The following is a 26,828-nucleotide window of genomic DNA, read 5'->3' as shown; positions in this document are numbered from 1 at the left end:
GGAGAGGTGATGGTGATGGTGTCAACCACTAGTCTAGCACAAAGGACCTACATACAAGGCAAGACGAGTCCTCCAGACTTCCACCTCGAGGCCACTGGGAGCTGCAGTCTGCGAGGTCCTGGCTGCAGGCTCGAGGGAGCCAGTCCATCTCTAGGACTCCAGTGCTTTGGCACTCTGGAGTAATAGGAGGCACTGGTCGACTCAGTCAGGCTTTCCTGTTCTCCAGAAGGGATTCTGAAACTGCCTATGCCTCAGGAATTCACTACTTCCATTTAAAAATTGACATTTTCTAGTCGCTCCAAGGAAATAACTGAGACTTCCAATGAGTTTCTGAAAGACACAGCTGGCCCTCTGCCGCTTGCCTGGGCTTTGACCCTGACCCTAACTTTGCTGGCCATATTTTTTTTTTCTTTTCTTTTCTTTTTTTTTTTTTTTTTTTTTTTCCTTTTTTTGGAGCCGGGGACCGAACCCAGGGCCTTGCGCTCGCTAGGCAAACACTCTACCGCTGAGCTAAATCCCCAACCCCCGCTGGCCATATTTTACAACTACTCTCTTTATTACTACCACCACCACCACCGTCACCATCACCACCACCATCACCACCTCCACCACTACCATCATCACCACCACCACCACCACCACCACCATCACCATTATTATTACTTTGGTCTTTTTGAGACAGGGTTGTTCTGTGTAGTCCTGCCTGTCCTCAAGACAGCCTGCTGCTTCTGAGCGCTGGTATCACACATGTGTGCTCCCACTGCCCGGCTACACCTCTCTTTATTAAGCCCTCCTTAAATGTCAGGCGCTGTAACAAATACCATGTCCGAATCCTCAGAGGCATTCTGGCTAGCTTCCATTACTCTTCTTGTCACTTACGGCCAACAACAGCTTAGTTGGGAAGCCCTCCCTGACCAAGAACAGCAAGGCTAGACCTAAGCTCGGTTTGGTCTGGCTCCAAAGGCCACGCCCTTTCCATGAAGAGTGCCCTGGGCGACTGCACACCCTGCCTACACCCTCTGTCCAATCCCAGGTCATTAGCTGAGGTGGTCTAAAGCAAGAAGCACCAGGCTTGATGGCGTGGTGCTGACAACACCAGCACTCCGGAGACTGAAGCAGGTGGGTTCTCAAGAAGGGAAAACTGAACCATAACACGAAAAACCTGATCCAGTGAAAAAAATCTATTTTAGCATTTATTTATGAAACGAGGTCTCAATAAATAACCCACGAGGGCCTCAAATTCAAGGCCTTCCTGTCTCAGTCTCCCAAATGCAGGGGACTGTAGGTACGCGCCACCACTCCCCGGTCATCCTGACAATTTTCTAAATAAATAACTATTTCATGTCGCTAAACAGAGCTCTTCTCACGGGTCCGCTCCAATGAACGTTTAACGGGGCATTAAGGCTATGCGTATTGGACAACGGTCATCCAAACCATGGATGAAATTCCAGCAGCCTCTCTGGCACCTTGACCATAACTAGCTAGAGGAAATGCAGTCATTCAAAAGAAATAGCTGAAATTAATAAAAATTACCGGAATGCAATTTGCTGCCCATGGCCTGTCCTCTCTGCTGCAGGACACTGTCCCCGAAGGTACACAAAGCTGCTGTCACACTACAGTTAACACAGGAACTCTGCATATCGGCGGCTTTCTTCCCCATGTCAGGTTCTACAAGCCACCGAGCAGCGGCTCCTCCCCTTGCCTGTAGTAGCAAAAAGGACACACACCCACCTCTCGCTGCACTGAGGAGTGAGTCTAAGGTAAACAAAGGTCCTGGGAATTTGGCCTTTCCAACCAGATCCGCATCCTACCTCTGCTGGGAGCTGAGGTGGCTGCTAGAACACAACCTCTTCCTCCTCCTCGCAGCCCCACAACTGGGGAGTCAGACACACTAATCCTACTTTACTTAAAGCATAAGGGCTTTCTGCCCCCAGCAATCACCAAACGTGTCCGGAAAGACAGTCTGCTGCCAGCTCCGGTTACATGACCCCATATCTTAAATAAATAAATGAATGAATGCCTGGCTCCAGGGCGTCTCATTAACATTGTATGCTCCCAGGAGAAGCACAGTCCACGGACTAGGAAGCTGGTTCTGACCACTCCGTTATCTTCTAGAAAAGTCACTTTCCCTTGTGCCCTGGCTAGACTTGCTTCCTCAGTCAAGGGCCAGGGGTAGAAGCCAGGCACGGTGAAATACGCCTTTAAACCCCAGTGTTTTGAGAAGCAGAGGCTAGAGAATCTCTAGGACATTGAGACCAGCCGGGTCTACAGATCAAGTTTCAGGACACCAAGACTACACTTACTGAGATCTTGTCTCAAGGAAGCGAAGAAAAAGAAGAGGGGAGTGGAGGGGCTGGACTACAGCAAGGATTCTTCACTTATTCCGGGATGCTCTGAGAGAGATTCAGATATGTACATTTCTAACTCCCACCAAAACTGCTATAAAAAAAAAAAAATCACCTAAAACCAGGCATGGTGGCAAATGCCAATTACTCTGGCACTTCAGAGGCGAAGGCAGGAGGCCCATTAACTCCACGCTAACTCGGGCTACAAAGTGAGGGAGGCACTGTCTCAAGAGAGAGACAGACTACGAAAAGTCAGCAGGAGGCGTGGGCAGGGAAAGGTGTTTGATTCCCAGAACCCCCAGTAAAAAGTGGAACTAGACAACTGACTCCCCAGAGTTACCCTGCAACCTCCACATGCACACTGTGTGGTACTTCTGTACCTCCCTGAACCCACACGACACACACACTCATTAACGTCAAATAACCACCCACACAAGTTATAACCCCACATAAAAATACCCTGAGTCCGACTGAGCACTCCCTGTGTGTGAGGCTCTTCAACACATCTTCACATACAAAAACTCATGCAGTCTTCTACTTTCTCTACTCTAGGCTGGCCTTAAAACTGCACCCCTCCGACCTCAGCCTCCAAAATGCTAGGACTGAGGATGTGTGCGCCAGAGCAGCCTACGATAATCTCTGAAGTATATACTGGTATTATCCAGTTTGAAAGTGATCAGAAGGGGTTGGGGATTTAGCTCAGTGGTAGAGCGCTTGCAGCTCCGGAAAAAAAAGAAAAAAAAAAAAAAAAAAAAAAAAAAAGAAAGTGATCAGAAGTAATGAAGAGCCTAGACTCCAGGAGCCCAGTACATAACAAACAGGGTATCTGAATGTAGCTGATCACATAAGCCACTATCAGCCAGGAAAAGGACACCACCCACGTCAGAGATAGAGGCTCACACAAGCCTTGGTGTTCCATGTTGACTGGCAACACACACACACACACACACACACACACACACACACACACACACGGCACACACGCGCACTCGCCCACCCCCCCAAACCACTAGCCACTGTGCAGCCAAACTCTGGATCACTAAAACTACTGAGACCACGTCAATTAACAACCCTCACCAACCCCAAGCTAGAAAAAGGAGAGAAAACAAACGGCAAAGCTACCCCCAATTTTTGCAGCCACCAGTTCTAACAAGCTGCTGCATCACGTAGAGACCCGGAGTCCTTCAGGTATGGCTGAAAAGTTATCTTGCCAGTCAATCCCTCACCCTCCAAATACCCGGCCCGACAGAACGGATTATCAGAAAGCCACAAAGCACAAGTGGACACTGGCTGTCAAAAAAAACCCTCCAAGGCATCTTAAAGGGAAGGTTGCTGAAACTTTATCCCCACCTCCGCTGACCTTTCTCCAATCCGTCTGTCTGTGTAACGAGAAGAAAGCGTACCCAGAAAGGAGGGAGGTCCGAAAGGACGACCAGCCTCGGTTTACATCTTTTTCAAGGGTGATGCAACAGGGTCAGACAGAAGAGGAGGAGCTCGCCTTCCAGAAGGAGAGGGCCAGCGTCGGCGCTGCAATCTAAGGGGACCTGGGTAATCCAGCACCGGGTGGCAAAGCCAGAAAGGAAGCGGCGCTGGGCGGCTCGGGACGCGGGAAGAGGCCTGGACCGCTGGCCTGGCTGGGTTCCGTGCGGGTCTATGAGATACGGACAGGAAAGGGCTGGGTGACCCGCGCTGAGGAAGGAGGCGGCGGCGGGGGTGGGGAAGGAGCTGGCCCGGGCGAGGGAAGAACGCAGCGCTGACAACGGCCCGCTAGAGTTGAATCGCGACTGCCCGGAGCCGCTCGCCCTAGTGCGGCCCGAGGGAGGTCGGAGGGCTCGAGAAGGGAGCGGGTACGGAGGGTGGCGCTCTCACCGGGACAGATGCTTCAAGATCTGCTTCTTAATGATCCCGGCCATGCTGTAGCCGCGGCCCGCGTGGAGTGCAGGCAGGCGGGTTGTCCTGGCCTCCTCAGTTGTGGTAAAGAGGCGTCCTCTCACCTCGCCGCGGTGCGGGCACCGACCGCCGTAGCCACAGCAGCCGCCATGGCGCTCTGTCGCCCCTGCCGCAGCGCCCGGAGTTCCACCACGTTCCCACCCACCCGCGCAGCCCGCAGCCTCCCGCGAAGAACCGCGACCGCACGCCGCCCTCTCGGCTCCCCGTGGCGAGAGCGCACGGCGAGGGGCGGGGACGCGCGCCGCGGCACAGGCGCACGGGATGAGGGGCGGGGCGGCTCACAGGGCAGAGGGCGGGGCCTATGGCGTGGGCGGGGCTTAGAGGGTAGGAGGCGGGGTTCAGTCGTCCAGGAGCTGGATGGTGGTGGCACGCACCTCGACTCCAAACTCTCCCGGAGCAAGAGGCAGACAAATATGGGAGCTCGAGGCCAGTCTAGATGGGGAATTCCCGGACAGCCAAGGATACATTGAGAGACCTTGTCACCAAAGAAATAAAAAAAGTTTTAAAGATTGATGTGTCAGCCTTTGCGAGTATCCACTTATCACGTCAAGCTGAGGACACGGCTCAGGGGTAAGGCGCTTGCCACCAGCATTGAGGCTGAGTTCCATCCACAGACCCAGAGGAAGGCGCCTCAAACCCTGAAGCGCAAGGACAGTAAGAAACATTTCCAATGACCCTGGCTGACACTATGCTAGCAGCTGATTCTGAGCCAAGAAATCTAATCTTTAATGCTTCCAGTTTCAAGAAAAATGTCTGCGGTTATTATCTTCTGTTAAACCCATAAGGTCTCTGTGGTAAACAACATTCTAGGCAAGCCTCGGGGACACTCCATCAAACACCGGGAGGCTCCTTCCACTCTTCACTGTATCCGGAAGTCTCTGATAACCATCTGACCAACGCTACGCAACTGGGACAAGGGCTGAATCCTGTTTCCATGCATGAAGATGGCTCGGTGCAAGGATCTCATTTCTCAATGCACCACCCTGACAAACTGCTGAGGTCAAAACTCCGAACCACGGCAAACCTAAACAACATGCTTTGCTTAAAGCCTCCTTTAGGAAATTTAAATAAAAACTCCAATCTAGCTATTGATCTTTTGAGTACACATGACTCAAAGAAGAGAAAAAAAAAAAAAAAACAACTCAGCAACATACTCAACTGCCTTTTGAAAAGAAAGCAATGGGGCTGGAGAGAGGGCTCAGTGGTTACGAGCACCCGACTGCTCTTCCAGAGGTCATGAGTTCAATTCCCAGCAACCACATGGTGGCTCACAACCATCTGTAAAGAGATCCGATTCCCTCTTCTGGTGTATCTGAAGACAGCTACAGTGTACTTATATATAATAAATGAATAAATCTTTAAAAAAAAAAGAAAAGAAAGCAATGAAAACAAGCATCTTCAATGCTCGCTATTGAGTGTCATTTTGCTTTCTTGGTTAGTTTGGCAGGGGTAGGGATTAAGCCCAGTACCTCAAGCAAATGAGAAAGTCGCACAATTCAGACGCCATCCCCGCCCCCCTAAGACTATTGTTTTTTGTTTGTTTCTTTTTTTTTCTTTTTTCTTTTTTTTTCAGAGCTGGGGACCGAACCCAGGGCCTTGTGCTTGCTAGGCAAGCGCTCTACCACTGAGCTAAATCCCCAACCCCTAAGACTATTGTTTTTATTTATCTTTGTGAATGCCAAGTGAACTCAGGTGCCGGCAGAGGCCAGCTGTCAGATCCTTTGGCACTGGAGTTACAAGCAGTTGTGACCCACTAGGTGTGGGTGCTGGGCACAGAACCTGGGCCCTCTAGAGCAGCACTTAGCAGCCCAGCCATCTCTCCAGCCCCCAGGTCTTTTAAGTTTACTTTTAAGTTTACAAGGTGTCCAGGTATTGTTCTAGATGACCAGAGAATTGCTATGTAGCTAGACCAGTATCATACCAAACTTGCAGCAATCCTCCTGTCTCTGACTCCTGAGCACCAACAACACAGCTGTCCACACCACACCTAGCTATACTGTTTTAGTCACTGCAATTAAAATTCATTGAGCTTTCACAAGTTGCCATAAATTTTTCTGAATCTTTATTCCAAAACTAGCAATGTTTCCAGATGGAGATGTAATGAGAGAGAGAGAGAGAGAGAGAGAGAGAGAGAGAGAGAGAGAGAGAGAGGATTGAGAGGAAGGGCGAACTATCTGACAACAGTTTTGGTGGTGGTGGTGGTGGTGTTCTTTATTGAGACAGGGTTTTTCTGTGTAGCCCTGGCTGTCCTGGAACTAATTTGTAGACCAGGCTGTTCTAGAATTCTGAGATAGGCCTGCCTCTTCCCCCACCCCCACCCCCTACCCCAACCCTGAGTGCTGGGATTAAAGGTATTCGATGCCATTCCCAGTTGATACCACTCTTTGAATTCCCAGTCCTCATGAGCTGAAGTAGTTCAAGGCCATCCTGGGCTGTATGAAAACACTCCCATCTCAGGATAGCAGCCAGGCATGAGGGAAGCACCTGGAAGAAGCAGGACTTCGAAATTTAAGGTCATCCATAGCGATTTCTAGGACAACCCAGGTTCCTTGTGACCCTTCTCTTTTACTTATTTTACATATACGAGTGCTCTGTCTGCATAGACACCAGAAGAGGGCATCGCATCCCACTACAGAGGGTTGTGGGCCACCGTGTGGTTGCTGGGGATTGAACTCAGGACCTCTGGAAGTTTAGTCAGTGCTCTTCTTAACCTGCTCTATCCTGGAGACCACATTTTAAAAAAATAAAAGAGTGGCTGGAGAGATGGTAGACGGATAAGAGCACTGGTTGCTCTTCCAGAGGGCCTGGGTTCAATTCCCAGGACACACAGGGCAGCTCACACTGTAATTCCAGTTCCTGGGCTTCGGACACCCTCACACATATGCATGCATGCAAAACACCAATGAACATAAAATAAAAATAAATTACATGAGAAAAGCTAAAAAAAAAAAAAAAGTTTTGTTTTTTTCCAGGCAGGGTTTCTGTTTGTAGCCATGGCCGTCTGAGGACTTGCTCTTTATAGAGTGGGCTGGCCTCGAACTCTGCAATCTACCTACTCGTGCCTCGTGACTGTTAGGATGAAAGGTTTGCACTGAATGACACTCTGCTGCCAACTGGATCTCTGGAGGCAGAGATGCCAAATCAAGTGGCCTGGAGACCAGAGACCCTGAAGTGGTAAATCAGTAAAATGATTACCTCTGTGCCGTGGTGTAGTCAGGCCTCTCAGCCTCCACCTGCCGCCTCTGGATTCTGCGCAGTTGGCAATTCCAGGAAGCACAGCTAGATAGGTGGGTCATTTCAACTACACCGAGTTAGACCAACTAAAATGAACCTGTCTGACTTTACAAATCGTGTACCTGTCACCGCTAGCTGACAAGAAAGCTGGATGGGGAGCACATGCTGGGTACCCCAGCATAGGGAGGGGAAAGGACATCAGGTCAGGGTCAGCCTTAGCTAGCCAGTGAGGTCAAGGCCAGCAGGACCATGGGAGAGCCTTTCTTGCTCCGTGCCCCTCACCCATACCCCCTCATGGCAAAAGGCCAAGAAGGGGATCTGAGAAAAAGGAGTAAATGGTTAGAGTGGGTAGCTAAAGGCATGGCTTACAATCGCAGCTCACTCAGAGTAAACAGTCCATCAGAGATCTGCCTGCCTCAGTTCCCCGAGTGCTGGGATGAAAGGTGTGTGCCACCACCACATGAAGTGAAAATGTTAAAATCTGATGTGCCAGCCAGGCATGACAGCATACACCCATAATCCTAGCATCAAGGCTGGCCTGGGCTTTAGAGTGTTCACACGGCTGGCTGCTAACGCACTGCAGAACAAGCTATAGAACATAGCTGGCTTCAGCTCCCTAGGACGTGATGCAGGACAAAGGAAGGAAGGGAAGGAGACACACTTTAACTAAAAGAGCTGACGACTTTATTTTCACATTTCACAATGTAAGTGAAAACCGCACTTTTTTGTACCACTTCTCCCTCCAGAAGCGTTCTCTCTGTTAGGAAGGGAAGTTCCTCATCATGCACCTAGGAAACACTCAGGGTCAGCACCAAGATCTCCTGGCGAAACAACAAGAAATACAAAAGGATAAAGAGCGCTTCTGCTCTTATCTGTCTGGCCGGGTCATGCCAGGCCGTGTGGGCACCATCATAGGGCGGGCGGGAGGTCTCATCATTGGAGGCCCGGGCATCATGGGCATATGGCCTCCCATGGGTGGTCTCATCCCAGGAGCTGCAAAACAGAACAAAGGAGAAAGGAGTGAAAAACAATATTCGGGAGACAGTAGGTGGGACTTCAATTAAAACCTAAAGGAGAGCAGGGCGGTGGTGGTGCGTGCCTTTACTCCTGGCACTCAACAGTCTGAGTTCTAGGCCAGCCTGGTCTACAGAGGAAGTTCCAGGACAGCCAGGGCTACAAAGAGAAACCCTATTTGGGGAGAAGGGTGGAGGACATCACACATAACAAACTACAGATTGGACCTGAAAAGACACACAATAGAAAAAAAATGTGACAAATTCAAATGTTAAGTTACTTAAGACACTCTCAGACACAGAGGGAAGGAAAGGTCAGCACAGGAAGTGCAGGCAGGGACCCTGGTCCGATGACAGCAGCGCTATAAATAGAGCACTGCTCTCAAGGCACCAAGGACACCAGCTCTGTAGACCAGGCTGGCCTCAACTTGCAGTGCTGAGATTAAAGGCGTGCACTCCCATGCCTGGCCTGCTCAGCTTTCCCAACCAGTTATCTCCACCATGTGACCGGGCACTGTGTCCTCCATGTGCAGGTGCAGAGGCCAATCTCAGCACTCAGCCACTGTTGGGAACTATGGGGAAATGACTAGGCCAGGTTAAAAACCTAACAGTAACCGTTTTAGCTCAAGTCATAAAAAATAACAGGCATCACATTAAATGGAACATACCGAGTTCCATTTTCTAAATGCAGTTTAGAAACTATTACTCATCTGTTGTTATGCACTACAATGTTTCTGCTATGTGAATTCCTTATAGTACCCATGCTTTCAAGCACACCGGCCCATCCTGTAATCCAGCACAGGGCAACAGAGACGGGAGCACTGTAGCAAGTTTGAGGCCAGCGTGGTTACTTAATACGCCTAGGCCAGTCGGTTATATATGAGCCTTTATCTCAAAAGGGGAAATCAAAGTAAGTTAGGGGTAGGGAACACAGAAACTACAAATACATCATTGTATCCTATAAATGTTTCTTTTAGTTAATTTTGATTAAAAGCTTGTGGTATAAATAGCTCAAGATATAATAAGCATATTCAAAGTTGGATGTGGGGTACATGCCTGTAATGTCAACACCCTGAGGGGACAGAGGGCTCAGGTTCAAGGCCATCCTAGGTTATGAGTAAAACTCTCGGGGTTGGGGATTTGGCTCAGTGGTAGAGCACTTGCCTAGCAAGCACAAGGCCCTGCGGTTCGGTCCCCAGCTCCGAAAAAAAAAAGAAAAAGAAAAAAGATAAAAGAAAAAAAAAAAGAAAAAAAAAAAGAGTAAAACTCTTAATTCAACATTCCATTCCCCCACCATAGGAGGGCAAATGATGTATGGGGAGCTCTATCAGGCAAACCCAGTAGGTCCAGAAGCTACAAGAGCAGCGGCAAGGGTAGCATGCAATGCTGTCCTACGTGAACAGCAGGTCCACTCTGGTAACCTGTATGTTACTGTCCATATAAAACATTACCAACTAGATACTCCTCCTTTCTCTCCACAGTGTATTTAATTCAGATTTTCCAACAATGAGATTTTATATAGAGGTCTGTTTCCTTTCCACCTTTTAACTTTATACCATAAAGTCTTGGTTATGTGGGGTAGGAAAAAGGGTGTGGTGGCCCCAGGTCTTCACAGCCTCTTTTCCTTATCCATGATTTATTTGTTTTTATACAAATAGGGTGTGCTGTACTGCCCACAGTGCCTCAAACAAGTGTCCTTGTGAATAGCTGAACTGCTCAGGAAGGACTACAGCGAAGGCCATCACATCCAGCTATGAGGCTTCTTTCTATGGGCCACTCATTCCTGGTTCCCAACATCTTTAAATTCACTGTCACGGTTTGAATGTGCTTGGAACAGGAAGTGGCACTGTTAGGAGGTGTGGCCCTGTTGGAGTAGGTGTGTCACTGTGGGCCTGGGCTTTAAGACCCTACTCCTAGCTGTCTGCAATCAAGTCTTCCACTAGCAGCCTTCAGATGAAGATGTAGAACTCTCAGCTCCTCCTGTACCGTGCCTACCTGGATGCTGCCCTGTTCCTGCCTTGATGATAATGGACTGCACTTCTTTTTTTTTTTTTTTTTAAAGATTTATTCATTTATTATGTACACTGTAGCTGTCTTCAGATACACCAGAAGAGGGCATCGGATCTCTTTACAGATGGTTGTGAGCCACCATGTGGTTGCTGGGAATTGAACTCAGGACCTCTGGAATAACAGTCAGCACTCTTAACCGCTGAGCCATCTCTCCAGCCCTGGACTACACTTCTTAACCTGTAACCCAGCCCCAATTAAATGTTGTTCTTATAAGACTTCCCTTGGTCATGGTGTCTGTTTGCAACAGTAAAACCCTGAGACACTCACTAAATGTTTTATTTAGTGACACTGCTTTAGAGAACAAGGTAGTCACAGTGACACATTCCTTTAATTCCAGTATTTGGGAGGCTGAGGCAAGTGGTTGTCCATAAGTTCAAGGCCAGACTGGTTTCCACAGTGAAGCCCTGTCTCTATCTATCTCACGTGGTTGCATCTTGAGCTCATAGGCCAGTGTGGTGGTCTGACTAGGTTTGGCCCCCATGACTCAAGTGTTTGAAGGGTTGGCCCATACGGAGCAGCACTATTAGGAGGTGTGGCCTGGTGGGGGGCTTTGAGATTTCCTATGCTCAAGCTACGCCAGCCCCAGTTAATATAAGAGCTGCCATAGTCATCGTGTCTCTTCACAACCATGAAACCCAAAGGCCACGACTGACCCTCCTGGCTGGAAAGCTGCCCTAATTTATCCCTGTGCACCTTGTTTCTCCAGTGGAGTCGAAGGAACCACTCATCTACTTCCAAACCTTCCTATGTCCACCATTTTTATTACAATAGTTAATTTAATTATGCTGTAACCAGTGACATTTGAGAACTTGACGTTCTATGGTATGTGGGTGCCCCACGTGCCCACAGTTAAAGATCCCCAAGGCCATGGATGAAGCCACAGGCTCTGGCTAAGTGGGAGGACCTATAAGCCTGGCAGGGCATGGCGAACACAGTGTAAGGCATTGGACAGAAATCACCCTTCTGCTTTCTGAATTAAAAACCAAAATCAACGATTCCTGGGCACAGTGGCACAGCCCCTCAATACCAGCAGAGGGAGGCAGAGGCAGGAGGATCTGCAAACTAAGGCCAGCCTGAGCTACATAGACAGTTCCAGGACAGCAGGGCTTCAAAGGGAGACCCTGTCTCAAACACAGAAAAACCTACAAAGCCAAAGGTGTCTCTTCTGCTGGTTAGGTACAGTTCATCTCCGAGAATCACTCTCCAACAGGAGGAAGTTCTCCAACAAATCAAAATCCAAACTACCTTTCCTTTACTCCCAAGAGGCAGCAAGCTGATCCACATGGTAAGTAGCCAGAAGTCAGACTGAGGAGAGGACGGCAGGAGGAGGGGGAGGCAGCCTCACCGCTGCTGTCAGCAGCACAGAACAAATCGTCATCATTAAAGGTTGATGAAATTCAGGGGTACGGTACAGACAACTCTTGACAGCTAACAAAACCCACCCCTGAATGCAGACCTAATACTACACACTAAACTGTGACACATTCCAACTCACCTGGTCCCACAGGCATCATCCCAGGAGGAGGGGGGCCCATCATTGGCATCATGGGAGGGCCTCCCATGTGGGGTGCAGGCATCATGCCAGGCCGAGGAGGACCCGCTAAAACACACAAAGAAGCTGCGGTTAGAGGCTTTCCATGCTGCACGATCCTCAGTGAAGCTAAGAGGCTCACGCCTGGATCGACACATAAGTAAAAAACTTCTTCATTATTACAGTTTCCGAGTCTAACAGGATTCACAAAAAGAGCCTGTCATGGTGCGTTTACCAAGATCTAAGAGAGCCATCACTACACAGAGGAAACAAGGCTCTAATACAGAAAACATGAGAGAAATAACAAACTGGGTAGACAGAAATGTAAAAACACTCAGGGCTCAGTGCACAGCTCAGTGGTAGAGCATGTGCTTAGCTTGCACAAGGCCCTGGGTTCCATCCCCAGGAAAATTACCTCTAGTAAAAACATTTACCAGTGTGAAATTGAGAAATCATCTTGAAAAAAAGAAAACAAAATTATCAAGGGCTAGAATAATGGCTCAGTGGTTAGAGCACTGGGACTCTTCCTGAGGTCCTGGGTTCAATTCCTGGCAACTACTTAGCAGCTCACAACCGTCTAACTCAAGCTCCAAAGGGCTTTTTGGATTGGTTTTTTTTTTTTGGTTTTTCAAGACAAGGCTTCTCCCTGTAGTTGTGGCTGTCCTGAAACTCACTCTGTAGATCAGGCTGGCCTTGAACTCACATCTGCCTCCACCTCCCCAGAGGAAGGGATTAAAGACATGAGCCACCACGGCCACAGCCTGGCACCTAATTCCAGAAATTCAATGCCAACTCCTGGCACCAGGCACATACACAGCATACTTAGATATATGAAGGCAAAACACCCACACATAAAATCAAATAAAAACTTAAAAATTCTCTGCAGTGTGCTTGGTTTTGTTGTTGTTTGGGATAAGCACACACTAGATAAGAGGATCTGGGCTAGCCTTGGAAACTGAAACCCAGAGGGGAAAGAGCGGAGGCACAGCAGCCTGAGAGCCCCACAAGTCCCTAGAGGCAAGCAGCCTGCTTCTTCATTCACACCCGTCATTACAAGACTTAGCTGGTGTCTCTCAGGCTCTCCCAGGGGAGCAAAAGAACAATGACCGTGTACAGATACACCCCGCCACTACATGAAGAACAGGCCTTCCCAGAGAACAGAGGCTCATGTGTATGTGTATGGGGTGTACATGTACATGCTGTGCTGTGTGGAATTCGGAGGACACACAAACGCACACACACACACACGCACACACACACACACACAAAATGGGACACGCACACCTTTAGTCCCACCATTTTCGAGGCAGAGGTGGGCAAATCTGTGTGAGTTCTAGGCCAGTCTAGCCTACAGAACACGTTCCAGACCACCAGGGCTACAGAGAAACCCTGTCTTGAAAAATCAAAAATCAAAAACAAAAGCAATAAAATGTGCGCATTTTACAACCACATAACAGGAAATTATGTGGGCAAACAATTAGTGACTACCCAGTCAGTCACCAAGATCTGGAAACCAACAATGTGAGAAGCTAACGATCTAATCAAGGGCTGACCTGAGCAGCCGCACACCTTGACACAAAGTCTGACACTTACGGAGACTGGGGGGAGGCGGGATCATGGCCCCTGCAGGCGGAGGAGCAGAGAACGGAGCTGGAGGGATCTTTCCTTGTTGAAATGCAGCCGCTTGAGATAAAAAAACAAAAGTGATGCGTTAGACTGAACAACTCGTTCATGAAAATACCTCTTTGAAATCTGCCTGTATTGACTTCGCTTACCAAGTATTCTACAGGTCCTACCCATGGACCGAGATACTGTATTTTTTTTTTTTTTTGGGTTCTTTTTTTCGGAGCTGGGGACCGAACCCAGGGCCTTGCGCTTCCTAGGTAAGCACTCTACCACTGAGCTAAATCCCCAACCCCGAGATACTGCATTGTTACAATAGCAACGAACTCATTTCCTGAACTAAGGTTCCTAGAAGTCTTTTTTTTTAAAATTTATTTATTTATCATGTATACAGTATTCTGCCTGCAGGCCAGAAGAGGGCACCAGATCTCATCACAGATGGTTGTGAGTCACCCTGTGGTTGCTGGGATTAACTCAGGACCTCTGCAAGAGCAGTCAGTGCTCTAACAGCTGAGCCATCTCTGCAGCCCCCTAGAAGTCTTCTTGTAATGTAACCATGTAACCTGTGCTTCCCACTGCTGTGAGGCATGGTGCACACCTCTGGCCCCAGCACTCAAGAGACATTGCCGGAGGACTTGAACACAGGGGCTTGTGACTGACAAGCATATGAGACAAGTCTTTGCACTAAAAAAAAAAAAAATTAGTTTTAATCAATTTAAGCCAAGCTGTAAAACATGTGCATTCCCCTTCCTGAGTAAGGACAACATACACTCCTTGTTCACCTGAAACAAATGCAGTGAACCAGATGAGGAAGAAACAAATATTTGAAAGCAAGAGATGACACTGAAGGAGCCATTACGCTAACAAAGGTCTACCACAGTCAGCCTTCTCCTGGACCACATGAGTCGGCAGTGAGAACAGAGGAAAATGAATGTTATCCATGCAGACATGAGAACAATCGCATCGCTAATACATGGGCCAGAGCCATAACCCTACACTGGGAAGCCGGTGCCACGAGGCTGGGAGTTCAAAGGTAGTCTGGACCACAGAGCAAGACTCAAAAACACAAAACCTAAAATCCCCTAAATAAATAAACAAAGCCCACTCTTGACTCCTGTGGCCTACCCACTCCATCCACTAAGACAAAGGCGGGCAGACCATGACTTCAGGGCTTCTGTCCGTGTAGGGCTTTTCCACTTGGAAGAGCGCTGTCCATATCCTATATAGGCAGCCTGTAGAGTAAGTGCGGAGGGAACAGCAAACTCATATCTACTTAACTCTGGACAACACAGCAAGTTCCTGACAGTCTCCCTCCCCTACACCACAAGTCTACCACTGAGAGAATTCACTTAGCCCAGTGTGTGGCATTATTGGACTTCTCTCAAATCTCAAAATAATTGCTAGAAGTTCCAAAATACCCAAACAAAAGTGGAAAGACACTTCAGTGCATGAGCGTTCTTGCTCAAGCCTGAGGACCAGAGTTCAAATCCCTGATACCATATGACGGCCAGGCATAGCCATGAATGCCTGCCTGTAATTCCAGGACAGAGGGGCAGACAGAGGAGCATCTCCGCTCACTAGTCCAGCCGGCAGCCAGCTGAAATGGCTTCAGCTTCGATGAAAGGCTCTATCCCAAGGGACTAAGAGGCCAGAAGTGCTAAGAGCAGAGTCAGGCCCAGTGACAACTGCCACTAGTTCCAGCTCTCAGGAGCAAAGGCAGCCAGCCTGGTCTAAATAACAAGGACAGCCTAGGCTACATCTGAGATGCTATCTCCCACACAGAGTGACAGAATAAGACCTGACACCTTTTCTGACTTCCACATGTGCATTCATGGGCAGACATCACACATAGGAGAAAAAAAAAATACCAATTATCTAAAACAAAACAAAACAAAACAAAAGCAGACCAGGCCCATGTCTGTAACGCTCAGGCTTAAGAAGCTAAGAAAGGAGGATCTAGGGTTCAAATCAGCCTCCAACGCACAAAGTGAGTCAGAGGCCCACCTGTGCCACATGAAACTAAATGAATTTTTAGAAAAGGCCATGTTCTAAGTATACCTCTATAATTTAAAGTAAATACAAAGTCTTGCCAGGGTTTGGGACCCAAAACACAGAAGGTTCCTGTGAACAAACAGGTCCAGCAGCAGCCCACATCACATGGGCTGTTCTTTACCATCAGGTTTCCCCTGACTACTCCTCTCTATCAGTTACAAACATGAAACCCAAATAAAGTCTCTCAAATGCATCCCGACCTTTTCAAATCATCACGGAAAACTCTCTACATTGTGGCTCACAATTTTCAAAGACAGGTGCACATAAAGTACTACAAAATCTTGCCATTAACAGGAAAATCCTAGGCAACTCCATCTTCTCTACCCATCCAAAACAATTGACTGTCCTCTGAGGCACTGTCTTAATAATTAATATTAATATGTCCCCATATTCCTGGTAAACCAGTGAACTTCCATTCTACTCATTCGACCCAAGCAAATGGCCCGGTATGTCACACAGTGAACTGCTGCTGTGGAAAAGGGATGAAGAAAATGGGATCACACTATCCCACCAGAACTACGCTAGGAGACACTCTATCCCACCAGGGCCACACTGTGAGACACTCTATCCCACCAGGACCACACTGTGAGACACTCTATCCCACCAGGACCACACTGTGAGACACTCTATCCCACCAGGACCACACTGTGAGACACTCTATCCCACCAGGACCACACTGTGAGACACTCTATCCCACCAGGGCCACACTGTGAGACACTCTATCCCACCAGGGCCACAGTGTGAGACACTCTATCCCACCAGGGCCACACTGTGAGACACTCTATCCCACCAGGACCACACTGTGAGACACTCTATCCCACCAGGACCACACTGTGAGACACTCTATCCCACCAGGACCACACTGTGAGACACTCTATCCCACCAGGACCACACTGTGAGACACTCTATCCCACCAGGACCACAGTGTGAGACATACTTGTTTTGTCAATCAGGCTCTGGGCCTGTTCTTCCATCCATTTCTGGTAATAGTCTTTCACATTCTCTTTGTGTTTCCGACCACTGCAGTGTGTCTTCCTCACAGACGGCTGTAAAACAGAAAGGTCATGGCAGACACAGAAACAAAATCATCAAACTAAAACGGTTTCAGCTTTGCCTCTGGGTGGGTAGCCTAGCTAAGACACTGAAATACCTTTTCCACACACTGCCATCGGTAGACATCTTTACTGGACATATTAACTAGACCAGAGACCAGCATCCTGGGGCCCTGAGCATATCTGTCCCACCAAGACCACAGTGTGAGACACTCTATCCCTCCAGGGTATTTGCTTTTGAGCACTGGGGCACACAGACCCTTGCCTCCTGGCCTCCCTGCACTCCACTCAGAGCTTCTGCCTTTTAGACATGCACTCTAAGGTTACACATCAGCCAACAACTTCATTTATTTACTGTCTGTGGCTTCTGTCTACAGTTACAGACTGTTATAGAGAATCCGTATTTACAGATCTAAGACACAATTTGCTACTTTAAGAAAAAAATGTGCATACCGCTTATCTGAACCCTAGTGCTATTTTAATGCCCCCATGCTTCTCTTGGGAAAATAGCAGCTCAAAAGGCACAGAGGCAGCAGGCCAGCCTGCTCTACGTAACAAGTTCTAGGCCAGCCATGGCCACATAAAGAAACCTTGTCCAAAAACAAGCCAAGGAAGTTGTGGCGCACAACTTTAATCCAAGCACTCCGCAGCAAGAAACAAGCAGCTCTCTGTGAGTTCAAAGTCAGCCTAATTTACAAATCAAGTTCCAGAACAGGCAGAGCTGTGTCTTGTTTTGTTAGGGAAAGGGGGAGCAAATAAATAAATAATTTAAAACTATTAAAACCACACCACCAAATTTGGTTGTTGCTAAAATTAATTTTTTTTTTTGAGGTAGGGTCTCCCATCATAGCTTTAAACTCACAGCAATACTCCACCTCAGTACGCTGGGAAGGCACGAGCCCCACTACCTAACTTTGGTGCTGGGTAGTTTTTATCTTTCCCAGGGCCTTGTGATTGTTAGACAGCAGGTGGCACTAATCACATTCCACTAGATTCTTCCAATTATTTCTGATGATCAATAGATAATGGGGTCCCCACAGAAGCTAGGAATGGAGCTGCACTTGTACAAGCTAAGACATTTCTTTCCATTTTAACCGACATTTGAATAATGTGACATAATCAAGTCTCCAAGTTGTAGGAACACACTCCTGTTTTGTTTTGTTTTGTTTTGTTTTTGGGGGGGGGTTGGGGGAGCGTTATTTTGACAAGGCTTGAATATGTATCCTAGACTGACCTGGAATTTGCCAACTTCCTGGATCACCCTTTCAAGTAATGACATTAAACGTGCATGCAATTTCTGTATATGGAAATGCTTTCATCGACAAGCTTGCTAAAGTTTTACCATTCTGCAAATATCTTCACATTACAAAGACGTAGTCAGAAGGGTGTAAAAAAACACCCACCTCCTACCTACTTTCTAGGAAAGGTGATCATAAATTTCCAGGAGGCTGCAACGCACACCCCTGGACCTAAAGAAAAAGAATCTTGCATAATTTTAAGGCTATACAAAGACGCGCCACTTACAGAATCGTGGGTAAGATACGTATCACAGTAGTCACAATAAAACCTGAAATGACAAAAGAATACGTCAACAATTAACAGTTGTCCAAACAAACTGACAAAAATCCCAACTTACTCGGATTCTAAATCAAACGAAGCGTTCTGACAGAATCCAAGGCTTCTCGGGGGAGGGGGAGTCCGACCCCACTCTCAAAGGGTGACCGGAGAGCCTGGTTCCCCACCCGGCATCTCACCAAGGTGCTCCCTTGCCCTCAGAGCTTCGAGAACCAGAAACCGCGGCCCTCCACCTTCACCAGGCCCCGACGGATCACCGTAAGTCCGCCAAACCCCAGGGCACACTCACTTGGGCATGTTGCTCCACAGGCCGTTGGCTATCCCGGTCCCCGCCGCCAGGAACTGACGCACACAGGCTGCGCCGACGCAGGGATGCAAACGCGAAGAATAGGACTTCTGCTTCCGGTCTTTACTGAGGACGGCCAGGAAGTGGGCTATGGGTGCCTCGGAGGTTCAACCCGCGCTCACTTACTCGTGATTGGTTATTCCCTCTCGGAAGTGCGTTACTTAGTTCTCTGAACAAAAAAGTTCCAAAGCCCTAGGTCAGCAGTTCTCAACCTTTCTGCTGCCGCGGTCTTTTAATACAGTTCCTCAAGTTGTGGTGACCACTCCCCAACCATAATGTTTTTTTGTCGCTACTTCATAACTGTAACTTTGCCACTCTTACGACTAGTAATGTAAATATCTGTGTTTTGTGATGGTCTTAGTTGACACCTGAGAACGGGTTGTTCTACCCGCAAAAGGAGTCAGGATCGCTGCCCTAGTATGTTACCGGCTCTGGTGTAAGTGCTGAAAAACAGCAGAACCAAATCAGGTAAAAGTCCTCATTCTCTGACACCTGATTAGCAATAAACTGAAATCGATCGAATCAGTGGACAAGGGATCAAAGTCCTATGCTAGGGAAATGAAGCAGGCAAGAGGGCAGCTCAACTTTAGGGAAGACAAAGAAAATGTAGAAGACGACCACTGAGAAATTAATAATTGTTGTCGAGCCATTAAGATGTGAATTGTAGAGACGCACTCCTGGGTGAGTGGGGCCGGTCTCTGTAGTAGAGTCCCAAGGTTTAAAACCTGACTCACTGCTTCGCTCCTATCTGTACTACTTACGCTCTATGAGCTTCAGTTTCCTCATGTGAAAAGTACACGGAATGACTCGTTTTGTTTTTTTTTTTTTTTTTTGATTTATTCATTTATTATATATAAGTACATTGTAGTTGTCTTCAGATACACCAGAAGAGGGCATCAGATCTCTTTACAGATGGTTGTGAGCCACCATGTGGTTGCTGGGAATTGAACTCAGGACCTCTGGAAGAGCAGTCGGTGCTCTTAACCACTGAGCCATCTCTCCAGCCCCCAAGAATGACTCGTTTAAGGAAGAATCAAATGTAGAAATGCTTGTTCGGGGCTGGAGAGTTGGCTTAGCGACTATGCATTTGTTGCTCTTGAAAGGATCTAGGCTCAATCACCAACGCGGTGACTCCCAGATACCTGCAGTTCAAGTCCCAGAGGGTCTGGTGGACCTTTTTTTTTAATCCCCTCCCAGCACTAGGCTCACACGTGCTGCAGTTACATACGTGCAAGCTAAACATGCATAATCTAAAAAAAAATTAATGTTCATAAAGCATCAAGTGAAATGTCACTTAGGCCACATAAATGGTAGTTACTTCATAGGAAGAATTTGGTTGGTAGCAGGACCTTGCCAACTAAAAGGTCAAACTTACACTTTGCTCTCTCTCATTTTTTTTAAAGAAATACTTTATATGAGGTATATGAGTACACTGTAGTAGCTGTTCTCATTACAGACGGTTGTGAGCCATCATGTGGTTGCTGGGATTTGAACTCAGGACCTCTGGAAGATCAGTCAGTGCTCTAACCACTGAGCCATTTCTCCAGGCCATGGATTCCCTTTTATTTGAGTTCCAGAGAATGAGTCATACTGCTCTCTCTCTCTCTCTCTCTCTCTCTCTCTCTCTCTCACACACACACACACTCACACACACACACACACACACACACACACACACACACTCACAAAGGTAATCAGAAAAGTTACTATACCTAGCCAGTTTGCAAAATCCAACTCAAATGTAATGTCACTTCAAAGCAGTGATCTTCTTTTTTTAAAAAGATTTATTTAAGTATACGAGTACACTGTTGCTGTCTTCAGACACACCAGAAGAGGGCATCGGATCCCATTTACAGATGGTTGTGAGCCACCTTGTGGTTGCTGGGATTTGAACTCAGGACCTCTGGAAGAGCAGTGGCCACTGAGCCACCTCTCCTGCCCCTAGCGGTGATTTTCATTGTCACCTTCAGATAACTTTGGTCTTTATTAGTTCCTTAATAACCCAGACCTTTGGCTTGGTGGTGGTTGTACGAGCCCTTAGTCCCAACACCCAGGAGGCAGAGGTAGGCGGATATCTGTGTGAGGTCCAGTACACCAGGAATACACAGAAAAATGTTGTCTCAAAAAACAAATGAACCAAAATAAAATAACCTAGGCCTAGCCGGGCAATGGTGATGCACACCTTTAATCCCAGCACCTGGGAGGCAAAGGCAGGTGGATCTCTGTGAGTTCCAGAACAAGTTCCAAAACAGCGAGAGCTACAAGGTGAGAACATGTTTGAAAAACAACAAAATCTAAATCTTCCCTCAGCCTCCTAGATCCTCCCCCTGACACTAAAATTACAGAATGTCGTGTCTGGTGTGGTAACACACCTGCAATCCCAGCACTTGGGACAGAGTGGCAGAAGCAGAAGGATTGCCTCAACTTTATGACCAGCCTGGTTTACATAGCAAGTCCAGGTCAACCAGAGGTGGAAGTTACATCCTGAAACTGTCTCAAGAAGCCAAAATAAGGAACTGGAGATACGGATCAGTAGTTAAGGGCACTGGAAGATCTCCCAGACAACCCAGGTCTAGTTCCCAGCACCCTTATGGTAGTTTAAAAACAGTCTAACTCCGGGGTTGGGGATTTAGCTCAGCGGTAGAGCGCTTGCCTAGCGAGCGCAAGGCCCTGGGTTCGGTCCCCAGCTCCGAAAAAAAGAAAAAAGAAAAAGAAAAAAAAAAAAAAAACAGTCTAACTCCAGTCCCAGGAGATCTAAAACCTTCTTCTGGCCTGTGGGCACTTGGTCCATATGTGCACAGACATACACGAAAATAAAACACCCATACCTATTAAAAAAAAAAGAAAGAGGGGGCTGGAGAGATGGCTCAGCGGTTAAGAGCACCCGACTGCTCTTTCAGAGGTCATGAGTTCAATTCCCAGCAACCACATGGTGGCTCACAACCATCTGTAAAGAGATCCGATGCCCTCTTCTGGTGTATCTGAAGACAGCTACAGTGTACTTATATATAATAAATAAATCTTTAAAAAAAAAAAAAAAAAAAAAAAAAAAAAAAAAAAAAAAAAGAAAGAAATATAAAAGCTAGTCAGGATATATGATATGTGTCCAAAAATAATAATAAAAAAATACTAATGCTACAATTACCTTGCTATGACGGTGGCTTCCGGGTGGCAGAAGACACTGTCTTTGGTTAGTGAGAAGGAAATGATTCATTAGTTCTGTGAATGTTTTGCCTCCACCCTGGTAAATGCAGAGTTTACAGCTAAGAATAGAAAAGGCTGAAGTCCCAGGCCCCGAGGAATGTGCTGTCCTTTGAACCTCTTTATTAGTCTAAAGCTATTAGAGAAACAGGTTTGTTCATCAGGAGGAAGTCCAGCCAAGAGCAAAGAGAACAGGTTTAGCAGGGAGGCTCTGAGTAAGACTCTGCTGGAAAGGAGTTACTGCTCTCGGTGTCTCCTTTTAGAGCCTAAGCTTGTTATTAGCACAGGATGTTTCTCAGTCCAACTCGAGGGGTGCCCTGCTATAAGGTAGGACGGGAATGGAGGCAACCTTCGTATGGTGTGGCACTCCAACAAGACCTGAGTGTGGGAAGGACACACACAGAAACAAAAAGACACTGCCAGTTATTAAGCACCAAGTCTGTATCAGAATCAGAGGAGTCCGTTTTTTTTTTCCTTGTTATCTAATGGGATTCAGCTTTGAAAGCTTTTTACTGATAACCAAATTGAGCACCACAGCGGTGACATAACTTGGGAAAAACAAACTGCAAAGCTAGTAAGTGATGAAGTCATTACTTGGGCTCACATAGCCAGAATCCATGGTACACACAGGGCTGGCTGGTGTATCGAGAACCTTCCAAATCCCAGCCCAAGTGTACCGGTAACCTCCTGATGCCTTTTGCTGTGATTGGAGAGCCTTATTTTCTCAGGTAAGTTCTTGGAAGTAAACTGCCTTTATTCAGGGACAAGATCATGGCCCTAAAATATACCTTAGTCATGCCTGGGAAGTTCCTGAGGCCAGAGGAATACAAGTCCAAAGATAACATGTGCTGCAACAGTTCAAGGGCAGCCTAGGCTCCAGAGTAAGATCCTGTCACAAATGAAAAGGGGCAGGGGCTCTGGGGCATAGGTGGTCAAGTGTTTGCCATGAAAACATGACACTCTGAGCTCTGCCCCAGAAGAGGCAGGCACAGGCAGATCCTTGGGGTTCACTGGCTAGCCAGTCTCACTGAATCAGTGACCCCCAGGCCAATGTGAGAGACCCTGCCTCAAAAAAGCCAGGTGGATGACTCCCAAGAAATGACACAAGGTCGACTTCAGGCCTAAACTCACAGGGACACTCACTGGTATACACACGGATATGCACAGACACCTACACAAGAACAAATTAAAGATCAAATCATTTTAAGAGGCAAGTTAATGGGGAAGAAAAGAGGCTGGTAGGAAGAGGCACGACGCCACCTGTCCTGGTCATTACCGAGAGACCACTCGGTGGACGCCTCCTACTTCAGAGTGAGTGCCACCTCACTGTACAGCACAGCCTGTCTCCCAGACGGGCGCCTTGAACTCCCTCCACTACCAACTACTAAAGCCCTGCTGCAGAGGCCGGCGGGGCTGCTTTGCTATGTGGACACACGCTGTAGGTGAGGATGGTCCAGCGATTGTAATCCAGGCTCCAAAGATGACACCTGAGGCTTATTTCGTTGAGGAAAGCAGGTACTAACACCGGCCTTGGATTTCAGACCTAAGAAATACCAAGGCAGGTGTGATGGGTCACACCTGGTCTTAGGGTTTTGCTGCTGTGAGCAGACACCGTGACCAAGGCAACTCTTATAAAGGACAACATTTAATTGAGGCTGGCTTACAGGTTTTTGTTGTGTTGTGCCCTGAAGTTATCTGTATTTTGATGCTAATTCCACTGCCCCAAGGACAGCTGCCTAGTCACTACTCAGAACTCAGATGACTTCACCAGAACCACCTCCCCATTGAATTTGTAAAGTACAGGTGAGGGGCAGGTACAGATAGAAGGAGGCCTGTCATTGGAGGAGAAGGAAGGATGGGCGGGAGAGAAGTTTGAAGGAAGAGGAGGAGACTAGGAGAGAAAGGAGGAGGCAGGAGACAGACAGAGAGAGGGTAGAAGCCATGGCAGGTGATGTTAAGATTCTGCTCTGTGTATTTACAGGTTGTTATCAATGTTCTTAAGGGATGTTCTTACCGGGCTTTGTATGTTTAAGGGGGCAATTATATCTTATCAATTGAGTCAAAGATTATTGTGTTGTGTGTTCTTTTATGTGAGGGTTTGAGTGTAAGAAAGTGCAGCTGGGATGTGTTTCCGCCAAGATATCTAGCAGATATCTTGGGCACCGAGGTGGGGACCTAACGGGATAAAAGACAACCATACTTTTTTATTAATATATTTTTACAACAACAGGTTTAGAGGTTTGGTTCATTGTCATCAAGGCGGGAGCATGGCAGCATCCAGGCAGGCATGGTGCAGGAGGAGCTGAGAGTTCTACATCTTCATCTGAAGGCTGCTAGAAGACTGACTTCCAGGCAGCTAGGATGAGGGTCTTAAATCCCATGCCCATAGCGACACACCTACTCCAACAAGGCCACACCTCCAAATAGTGCCACTCCCTGGACCAAGCATATCCAACCCATGACACCGGTAATACCACCTCTTGGGAGTCTGAGGCAGGAGGATTGCCCAGACTGGTCTACGTAGTGAGTTACCCAAGGTCACTTTGGGATACAAGGTAAGACCCTTGTCTTTTCAAGGAAAGAAAAAGAGACCACAAGGGCTGTTTCCGTAGATCAGCAGGTAGGGCATACATTCACCAACAAGCACAAGGTGAGTTTGACTCCCTAAATCCACACAGCAGAAAATGAAAGCTGACCTCCCACCTGTGGTCTTTTTTTTTTTTAAATATTTTATTTATTTATTATATATGAGTACATTGTAGCTGTCTTCAGACACACCAGAAGAGGGCATCAGATCTCATTACAGATGGTTGTGAGCCACCATGTGGTTGCTGGGATTTGAACTCAGGACCTCTGGAAGAGCAGTCAGTGCTCTTAACCGCTGAGCCACCTCTCCAGCCCCACCACCTGTGGTCTTCTGACCTCCACAGGAACACAATGGCACTCCCATGCTCATACTTACAAAACAAATGAAATATAAGATGTCTGTATAGCCTGTATAGCAGGTACACCCATAATCCCGACACCCTAGGGGAAAAAGGAAGGAAGGTCAACCCAGGCTCCAAGACAGACTGAACTACACAGCAAGACTGAAAGTGGGGGTGGGGCTCGAGCTGTTGCCTCTCGAGCCAGAAAGATGACTCAATGGGTAAAGGCACTTGCACCAATAGCCTGATGACATAAGATGGATCCCTGGAACTCACGTGGCAGAGCTCGCCAGACCACAGGTCATCCTTTGACCTTCACACACACAAACACATTTTTTTTTTTTAAGTTAAAGGGATAGAGAGATGGCTCGGTGCTTAGAGAGCACTGACTTCTCTTGCAGAGGAAGGGATCAGTTCCCAGCACCCACAGCTCAGTTCCGGGGATCCCACCTCCGTTTTTAAAAGTCGGAGGAGGGGTTGGGGATTTAGCTCAGTGGTAGAGTGCTTGCCTAGCAAGCGCAAGGCCCTGGGTTCGGTTCCCAGCTCCGGAAAAAAAGAAAAAAAAAGTCGGAGGAGGTGAGGAGGGGGAGAAGACAGAGCGGGTGGACGTCCTGTCTGTCCACCAGTGTGAACATTTTACCACAGGCACCAGGCAGTTCCACACCCTGAACACAGCTCTCCATGGTCCAGGTATTCTCTTTGAAGCCAACTAAGAGAAACGAAAGCACGGTCCACATAAAGACCTGCCTAAAATCATTCCAAGAGACTTTTTCATGGCACCAAACTAAAAACTAGGACTTTTATCCCTGTGGTAGAACAAAAACTCCACACTAGAACCCCACTCAACAGCGGCTGCACTGTCAAGAACAGGAATCGTTTGCTTTGTTACGGGTTTAGGGGTGGTTTGCTGTTTTGGGGGTTTTTTGAGACTGAATTTTTCTGTGTAGCCCTGGCCCTCCTGGCACTTGCTCTGTAGACCAGGTTGGTCTTGAACTCAGAGATCCATCTGCCTCCTCCGTGCTGGAATTAAAATCATCCTCTGCACCACGAGACTAAGATGAATTTATTTTTGAGATAGGGTCATAGGGTTGGGGATTTAGCTCAGTGGTAGAGCGCTTGCCTAGCAAGCACAAGGCCCTGTGTTCGGTCCCCAGCTCCGGGGAAAAAAAAAAAAAAAAAAAAAAGAGAGAGAGAGAGAGAGAGAGAGAGAGATAGGGTCTTAGGTAACCCAGACTGGCCTCAGGCCTCCTGGTTAGTCCAAACCGGCCTCAACTGTTCCGGATTACCTGTGATCTCTGTGCTTTGTCTCCCAGATGCCGGCTTCACAAGCGTGCTCCGGTGCACACAGCACTCTTGAATGAAATGTAAGCAAGAGAGATGAAAGTTCCCAGGCACAGGAGTGTGCAAAACATCTTCCAGTTGTGTGATGGTCTGAAGCAAACTCAAGGGTAATGACCCGCCAGGGAAAGTGCCAGGATTACAAAGGTAGCGTTCCCAGTGCAGGGCTTAATGAGTAATTTTCTAGGCACACTGATCCCTGGGATTTCCTGAAACTTGGGAAACTCACCTGCCCATCTCGAAATAATTAACGTTGACAGCCCTACCCTCCCCAGAAGAAAATAAATAAGATGGTGCCAGGTCTGGGGTTCAAGCCCCAGTACCACACATGCAAAAAGTATTTCAAGGCGAGCACTGTACTCCCAGGACTTGGGAGGTGCACAACTGTCATGCTGGCCCTCCAGAGGCGGAGGCAGGAGGATTTCTGTGAGTTCAAGGTCAGCCCAGTCTAGACAGTTTCTCAAGCCTGCTAGTGTTTTATGGTGAGACCTGTCTCAAAAGCCCACAAAAACAAAAAGAACTAATTACCAGGCTGTATACTTAAGATCTGTCTGCCCCCCCCAACCCCAAA

General features: G+C 47.6%; 2 protein-coding genes across 4 annotated transcripts in view; both read right to left on the bottom strand.

The window, feature by feature from the left end:
- The window catches only part of Bltp3a (bridge-like lipid transfer protein family member 3A), a 44,314-nt gene extending 39,796 nt beyond the window's left edge, over positions 1-4,518 (bottom strand). Inside the window, exon 1 of the mRNA NM_001431780.1 lies at positions 4,215-4,518. Within this exon, the coding sequence (NP_001418709.1) occupies positions 4,215-4,258 (44 nt within the window). The 5' untranslated portion in view covers positions 4,259-4,518. The remainder of the gene's footprint in view (positions 1-4,214) is intronic.
- A 3,672-nt stretch (positions 4,519-8,190) lies between these two features.
- Snrpc (small nuclear ribonucleoprotein polypeptide C) lies at positions 8,191-26,372 on the bottom strand. 3 transcript variants are annotated; one of them, NM_001271040.1, is made up of 7 exons: positions 26,206-26,372; positions 18,735-18,960; positions 18,395-18,437; positions 16,756-16,864; positions 13,737-13,826; positions 12,108-12,212; positions 8,191-8,522 (listed from the first exon to the last, which is right to left on the bottom strand). In NM_001271040.1, the coding sequence occupies exons 2-7, from the start codon at positions 18,740-18,742 to the stop codon at positions 8,398-8,400; spliced, it is 480 nt and encodes a 159-aa protein (NP_001257969.1). In that variant the 5' UTR covers positions 18,743-18,960; positions 26,206-26,372; the 3' UTR covers positions 8,191-8,397. The 3 variants fall into 3 exon arrangements, with proteins under 3 accessions (NP_001257969.1, XP_087453773.1, XP_087453774.1); XM_087597647.1 differs by lacking the exon at positions 26,206-26,372 and having other exon boundaries at positions 18,625-18,792; XM_087597648.1 differs by lacking the exons at positions 18,395-18,437; positions 18,735-18,960; positions 26,206-26,372 and adding an exon at positions 18,285-18,390.
- Between the last annotated feature and the right edge of the window lie 456 nt (positions 26,373-26,828).

Source organism: Rattus norvegicus, chromosome 20 (assembly GCF_021556685.1).
Source record: "Rattus norvegicus strain SHRSP/BbbUtx chromosome 20, alternate assembly SHRSP_T2T, whole genome shotgun sequence".
NCBI classification, from domain to species: Eukaryota; Metazoa; Chordata; class Mammalia; order Rodentia; family Muridae; genus Rattus; species Rattus norvegicus.
The sequence above is the reverse complement of the archived record's forward strand: the minus strand, read 5'-3'. Positions and strand labels throughout refer to the sequence as shown.

What these genes read in the sequence shown, in the direction of transcription:
- Snrpc (NM_001271040.1), bottom strand. An exon ending in GAGCCTGATTGACAAAACAA is followed by an intron (nt 13,827 to 16,755) that starts GTATGTCTCACA and finishes TTTTATCTCAAG; the next exon opens with CGGCTGCATTTCAACAAGGA. An exon ending in CCCGCCTCCCCCCAGTCTCC is followed by an intron (nt 12,213 to 13,736) that starts GTAAGTGTCAGA and finishes TGTGTGTTTTAG; the next exon opens with CGGGTCCTCCTCGGCCTGGC.